Source organism: Penaeus chinensis, chromosome 43, assembly GCF_019202785.1.
Source record: "Penaeus chinensis breed Huanghai No. 1 chromosome 43, ASM1920278v2, whole genome shotgun sequence".
Taxonomy (NCBI): domain Eukaryota; kingdom Metazoa; phylum Arthropoda; class Malacostraca; order Decapoda; family Penaeidae; genus Penaeus; species Penaeus chinensis.
The window spans coordinates 9,805,294-9,812,793 of record NC_061861.1 but is presented as its reverse complement, the minus strand read 5'-3'; the positions used below and the strand labels follow the sequence as shown (position 1 = coordinate 9,812,793).

The following is a 7,500-nucleotide window of genomic DNA, read 5'->3' as shown; positions in this document are numbered from 1 at the left end:
TGGGCCAAAAAGGGTACCCAAAAGGTTTGCTGAGGTGGAAGCAGATGTGATATGGAGAGAGGTAGTACTATTGGGAGGAGGACAATAAGGATGAAGAGTAATAATAAGGGGGGTTGAGGTAGACAATGAAGAATACTGTGCCGTAGAAGATGGAGTGGAATATCTTGGGAGAGAGGAAGGGGTGTATTCTGAAGGTTGAGTAATGATGTGGGTGGATGATTCGGAATGGATAAAGGAGGGGTATTATTATCAGTCGGAGCCGTGATCAAAGGAGAGGCTGGAGTCGGGAAACCAATGAAATCAAATTTAGATTGATGAAGGGGCAAACCTTAATGCTCCTAATAAGGACAAAACATATTCATTATTGGCCATGATAAGCCTGAATTAAATGAGAAGAGAAGAAGGCCCCCATGAGGGATAAGGGCTACATAAATAACCAAGTGAATACTGTACCCATGGGCTCCCAGAGGCCGTTCATGACTGACACAAAGCCAGCCTTTCATCTTTTCAGCACTGCTCTCACACCTTTGGAAATGTACAGAAGAGGATGATGAAAAAGAAAAGGAATAAAAAGGGGGAGAAGAAAACACTGTGCAAAATTAGTTGAGCCGAGAGCTGAAGCCCAAGGTAGGGGTGATTCCCTACATTGGTCCCCAGCCTCTGTCTCCTAAACCCCCACGACAACAAGGAGCAAGGGATTAGGGGGTGTATATACAGCAGCAGAATGCTCTTTTCCAGTTTATAAAAGAAAAAAAAATATGATCTTGGGGATGAGTTCTACATGCATATTTATGTACAACGAATAATGTGTAGCACCGTTTTCCTGTTTCTAAGAAAATGTCATGCCTTATTTTATATTCATATATCATGGGGTTGGGGGGTTAAATATGTATTTTTGTAGATTGAAAGTACTGTATAATTTTATGGTTCATAAAACTTCTGAAAAAGGAAGAACTTCCATTTCTCCCTTCAATTCATGTCATAATGTTGGCAAACACAATTCAAATATTCAATCTCTTCTTTAAAGTCTAGACTATAAATGAGTACATAAAAAATGTAATTGCAAAAACTTAATGTTAATGGAAAACATAAAAAAACTACTACAAAATTTCAATACTGTGTCAGAAGATAAGATTTAGTTTTTTAATGAATGATCAGGTGTGTTCTTTTCAATTTTGTTTATTCATTTTCTTACCTTTGGCAGTATTTATTATAACTGAATGTTCATACATATACATAGAACCAAATTTCCTCCCTATTTTCATCACAATTGAATTTGTGCATTAGATCAAATATATTTAGGAATTTCTCTTTGGAAATATTGTAGGTCTGTAAAACATACTCTGCTTTGAGAGGAAAATAAAAATCAAACTGTTTTATATATATCTTTATATATTATTAACATAAATAAATAGAAGACATATCAATTTACCAAAGAAACCAGCCATACCCCATCATTAATCATATTTGCACAAATAGAATCCAAGGCAAATAAAAAGGTGAAAAAAATTAACACAGCTACCAAAAAAAAATCCTCCCAGTGACATTAATAAAAAAGAGAAATAGAAAAAACAAATTAAGTAAGAAAAAGTGAACTACCTTTCTTTGGTGATTATGGCAGGAATTTTATGATTGAATAACAATGCTAGAAATATAATATACATATATGTAAGTGACAAAACAACATGTTACAGCTTCAACCTCTTGATCTCGTCTGCTTTAAAATCAACTCTGAAAAGACCAAAAATATATATATTGGAAAACAATGTACAAAATAATGTAGGAGAGCGACAGAGAAAGTTGGTAAAAGATCAAAGTCTTTATGAGAGAATCAATTAATAAGAAGATGACAGCTATGTTGTAGTGCTTATGGCCTTGGGAGACCTCTATAAATTATTGATTTTACCACAATTTAAAAATTTCTTTAAATTAATTACCGTGCATCTTATGATGAAATAAAGTAAATCTAACAGGCTCTTTGCCATGTTAGCATATACATGATTTCCTTACCTAAGCTGCAAGACTTTTCTCATTTCTGAAGGTGTTAGTCTCCACGTGGTTGTGGTTGAATACTCTGAAACCTGTAAAATTTGGGACAATATTTATGGTGAGACATCAAATTATGTAACAATATGTATAGATCAAACTTGGCACCACTGTAACACAAAGCCTATTTGTTGTACATGAGGAAGAAGATCACCTACTTCTGCTAAGTTTTCTAAGTTGAGTAGAGTTGCCATCTGAGTCAGTCTGGTCAGCTGTTCCCTCACACTCCATTCTGAGACTTGGGACAAATATCCAACAATGGCTCGCACTTCACGGTCAAGCTGCAATCCTCCTAACTGCAGACATATACAAACTCTTAAAAGCAGTCTTACAGAATCACATATACAAATAAAAAAGTATCAATGCTGATGAATATACACCATCTAATGAAATTTGAAAAAAAATAAGAATAAAAAAAAAAAAAAAATGTCCCAAACCAGAAATATTGTAGGTCTGTAAAACATACTCTGTTGAATGTTGACTTCATAATTGCCTTCTCCAGCTGTGCTGCAACTTCTGCTACAAGGACAGAGACTAAAGACTTGTAGTTCTCCTCTGTCAGCAACGGAAGGAAGGAGCCAAGCAGCCCATCCACTTGGACCATTAAAGTCTGGCTGAATGGGTCATTGGCCTCATAGCATGCAAATTCATCCTGCAGATGTGATGATAAGATGCCTACAATACCACTCGAAAGAGATCTTTTGGCCTATGTTATTACAGTAGTAAAAACAGAAAACTGTGAAATTGCAATAAAAAACTTTCTTCAACTTTTACTGATAATACCAATAATACCAAAAATAATAAGACAAGGGTTTGTAAGGGTACTAATCACATTATATTCAGATCCTTATGTTTAGATAGATAGAACACAGTTGATGACTTACCTCAGAAATATCATGAGAAGTTATTGTAAATGTATCAACCCAGGGTTTGACTCGAGGCTTTATTGCTGTGGCTCTAAGCTGTGATATGCCAAATTCACCAACCATTCCAAGTTTTCCTGTTGTACCTTTTAGGTCATCTATTAAAAATAATGGAAATGAATATATTATTGTACACAATGATGATGATGATAAAATGACAAAGGGGAAAGTATTATACTCTTAAAGTAGTAGGCTACATATAATTACTATTTCACCTCTTCAGTCATAGCCAAACTAAATAAAAAAATAATTTCTATACTTTATCATGACATACAGACACACATCAGTTATCTACTTTGGTTAACTGTGCCATACTTGAAATACACTAATCTACTTACTTAAGCAAGATTCCAGCTTTGCTCTGGCTGTTGGTGTCAATGCTACCATGGCACTAGTAATGTTTTCCTCAAGAGTTTGATGCAGGCTTCTAACATGACGCATACTTGTTTCAGCATTATTAAGTGCAGTCTGTGATTAATAAAATAATAATAAATGGTAAATAAGCAAATAATAAAAATATCTGTCTTTATGTTTATGAACTAATGTTAATACTATTTATAAAGTTAAACTAATTAAATATCCATTTGGAGTCCAATATTTGGAGATATCACCAAAACTGCCAGTACAGTCTTAAGACACCAGTTCAGTATCTGTCATATACAATCAAAATACCATCTAGTGTGAACAAAGTTCATAGTGATAAATGTAGAAACTGGATAAATGAGCATAATACATGAATAATATCAGAAAGCAAAAGATACAACTGTGTTTTGATTACATATACTTCAGAATTACATGTACTTCTGATGAAGATATAAAATCAATGTGTCACTTATCCTTGTATTGTAAGTTATTCTTTCTCATTTGTATCTTTTTACATCATCTAATTTAATACACCAAGATAACTAGAATAGTAATTACCAAGAAAACTTGTCTAAGAGCATCCGAATCTGTGGAAGATGGGTTGATTTTGCCAGCCTGGAGAGTGGACTGAAGGGATGACTGCAAAACTGTGTAAGCCTGGAAATGCATTTTAAAGCAATAAATTCGAACAGAACATTCTTAACAAAAGTATGAATACAGATAAATAAATTCTTAAAGGATAGGTGACTATGATATACAAACATTTTACACAATACTGTACATTTTAGAAGTCCAATAATTCAACCTCCCTTGCAGAGATACTTATTTCTATTTGTCATGCTGAACACTGTATTTTGCTTAATCTGATGAATATGGGATTTTATTTTTCAAATCCTTTCAGTATGAACCTAAACAAATCTACTTTTGCTTGTTTGAAATGGATCAGTATTTTGTCTAAAAGTGCAAAACTTAATATTCAATTCTCCATTTGAATGCAATCTACATATAAGTTCTAATTAACACCTGATCATTCAGTAATTAAATTCAAGTGACTCACTTGATTTAAATCCAAATAACCCTGAGCAGGGAAACCTTTCCTCAATGTCTGGTTAAATCCACCAGCTAGCTGTGTCTCAATTAGGGTCACAGAATGATTCAGCATTGCACACACACCATCAACACTGCTTGATGCAATTGCTCGTCTGAAAAGTAAATGTGAAGAAAACCCTATACATTTAGAATCATTTTATAAATAAATAGAAAGGTAATTAAATCAATAAATAAATAGCAAGCAAGATGAACTAGATACAGGAATTTCATAAACAGGAACAAAACACATTATGTATGTAGACACCCACCCATACTTCACCCACACATAAACACACAAAAAAGCAATCTTATACCTCACACTCTTCTTGATAATATAGAAAGCATCATCCACCAATGATGATGTTTTGGCTCCTTCTTCAATGGTATCCATAGCCAGGGCTTTCTTGAAAGACTCATTCAAGTAAAATTGTTCAAGGATTGTGTAGTCTCCCACAATAATAGCCATATCACATACCAGCTGAGAGCGAGACAGCCTCCCTTCAAAGATGGATTCATGCTTTTCTCTCTCCTCTTTGTCTACAATGGAAGCTTCAAAGTCAGCCTGGCAAAGTAAGAACCTATGGATAAATATCCAAGCACTATTGCTCAGCTGTGCTCAAAACCATAATTCTACAGTGAATCAGTTACTGGAACTTATATTATGTAGCACTTTACCATAAGACGATAATACAACCCAGAATTTCGCTTCACAGTTAATTCCATGCAGAAATTTAAAATCATCTATTAGGAGTGAAAGGTGCAGCTATCATATTTACACTTTACATTCATGAAATCCTACAAACTAATATTCACAAAATTTATATGATTTTATTAACAAAAAATGTCCAAATTTAGTCCGAATGTCATAATAAGGTTGAATCCAGACAACTTACAGCAACTCTTCTTCTGATAAACCTAAGATAGAGTTCAGCACGAGCATTCATGAGTGTCAGTTCACCTAGGAGAGTATCGAGGTCTCTGGGATCAGGGAAGATCAGCTCGTAGTTCCTTGCCCCCACTAACCCTGAGAAAATAAGGAGTATGTAGGTGCTGATTCTGTTGACTGGTTATGTCTCATAACTTATATATTGGCTAGATAAAACACACAGACATATACCCAGACATTTAATATCATAATTCTCAATACCTTAAAGAATCACGAACAGAGTTCACAACAGCATCCAATCTTCTGTGTTTCCTCATCTCCCCTACAATCCGACCTGCCTGCCTGTCGCATTCTCTTTGAAGCATCTCCACCACCAGTGCCAAGTGTCCAGGACCTGAAAAAAATATAAAGAATTAACTTTAATAAATTTGTGATGATGTTAGTATCTATACCACATCTGAACCTATATTCAAGTCTCATCAATGAGAAGTAAGAAGTAGACCCCAGCTCCTCAAATAACAAAATGTAGCTAATCTAAAACTGAATGAAATTTGTTTATATCAGACCTCACTACTGGGGGTCCCCAGAGGGACAAAATCATTGGAGATTTATTTAACCAGGATCAAGATGAAATACAGAAGTTCAGAGATAAGTGAGCAGGAAAACTCTGTTGAAGTGGGATTTCAGTGAAAATTAGCCTTTACTCTATAGCACACACTATCCAGTGTGTTAGGACCTTTGTCCATTAAACCCATGACAGACATTTAAATTGTATGCTACAGTGAGACTATACTACCCTGTCCCCAGGTACCACATACCCCTTTAAGAATAAAAGTCTAAATTTACCATAATAAGTTTCAATAATGGGCTGCCTGACTTCAATTGTCCTTGCTATACCCTCAAAGAGCAGGGTAATGGTATCAGCCCAAATGACATGAGATCGCTTCTCTCTTGGCCCCTGGGTTTGTGCTGCTGTCAGGTGCTGTGCTGTGGACTCCTGAATCTGTATAGAATATAGAATAAACACAATCAGTTATCATATACACATCAGCCATTTCAATTCAACTCTTACAAACAAACAGACATATAATGATTTAAAACAATACCACATACAGTTTCGTTGGGGGAAAATTTGACATTCATAATTCCAATACAATGTAGTATAACAAATGTATTTATTTCTCATGTGTGATAAGAACACAACCTACCTTTACACATAGGTATGTAGTAAATTTCTTTAGGCCTTCATCGTGCTTATTTAAAAGAGGGAAAAGTTTGAAGAATCTATCAACACTAGCCATATCTTCACTTTTGACTGCATCATCAAACTTTCTTGTTATGAGAGCATTGAGTTCCCTCTCAGCTTGCCGTAACCGGTCGAACCAGGTCTCCACACTTTCAGCTTTAATTAATAAATTATTTCAAACATATCAACATTAATATGAATATGTAAAGAAAGAAGATGACCAAAAAAGAATAGCAAAACATAATAAGAACTATACTCTGTACAAGTGACTCCTTTAATAAATCAATGCCATATCAGATGGCACTTACCCTTACTGGAAGAATCAGTTGTGTGAAGTAAAAGGGTCTCATCCATAGCTAAGAATCTATGAATATGTGCTGCTGCAGTTTCATAATCTAGAAGACACACATAAAACATATGAGTTGCTAACTATCATTAACTGGAAATCTTATAATTGAGACAAATTTTATTCTCATTTTAAATATCTTACAACTGTTATGATCTTTAGTAGCTCAAATAACTCAAATTGTTCATATTACCCTCCTGAGCCAGAGCAGTGGCGACACCACCACTGCAGCCTTCCAGATCTAACAAATCCCCTACTCTCTTCTGAGTCTCCACAACACGACTCTGCAGCAAAGAAATCCAAAGACAACATATTTAATATCTCATAATCTATACTGAAAGTCTTGGTGACACCATGCATCATAAATAAACTAAGATACATTCCAAAAAACAAACCTTAGCTAAATCCAACTGCCTCACTTTGGCAGACACATTATTAGCTAACTGATGGGTAAATGAAATGGTATTTTCCAGCTGTCTTGCATCAGCCTGGACTAACTGAAGTGTTGGAACTAATCTTGCCAACTGAGACAGCCTTGCTTCGAGATGGTGACGGTTGCCAACACTCCATTCCAGGCGTTCGGCAACTGCAACCTATCAAG

The 7,500-nt window shown here is 35.1% G+C and overlaps 1 protein-coding gene across 1 annotated transcript in view; it reads right to left on the bottom strand.

The window, feature by feature from the left end:
* Positions 1–1,372: 1,372 nt before the first annotated feature.
* LOC125024598 (conserved oligomeric Golgi complex subunit 4-like) overlaps positions 1,373–7,500 on the bottom strand; it is a 6,964-nt gene continuing 836 nt past the window's right edge. Inside the window, 17 exon segments of the mRNA XM_047612413.1 lie at positions 1,373–1,731; positions 2,011–2,081; positions 2,205–2,342; positions 2,513–2,698; positions 2,931–3,067; positions 3,308–3,437; positions 3,891–3,989; positions 4,390–4,534; positions 4,736–4,983; positions 5,315–5,410; positions 5,412–5,445; positions 5,569–5,701; positions 6,154–6,310; positions 6,516–6,709; positions 6,862–6,948; positions 7,093–7,183; positions 7,295–7,492. Coding sequence (XP_047468369.1) covers positions 1,689–1,731; positions 2,011–2,081; positions 2,205–2,342; positions 2,513–2,698; positions 2,931–3,067; positions 3,308–3,437; positions 3,891–3,989; positions 4,390–4,534; positions 4,736–4,983; positions 5,315–5,410; positions 5,412–5,445; positions 5,569–5,701; positions 6,154–6,310; positions 6,516–6,709; positions 6,862–6,948; positions 7,093–7,183; positions 7,295–7,492 — 2,187 coding nt within the window. The 3' untranslated portion in view covers positions 1,373–1,688.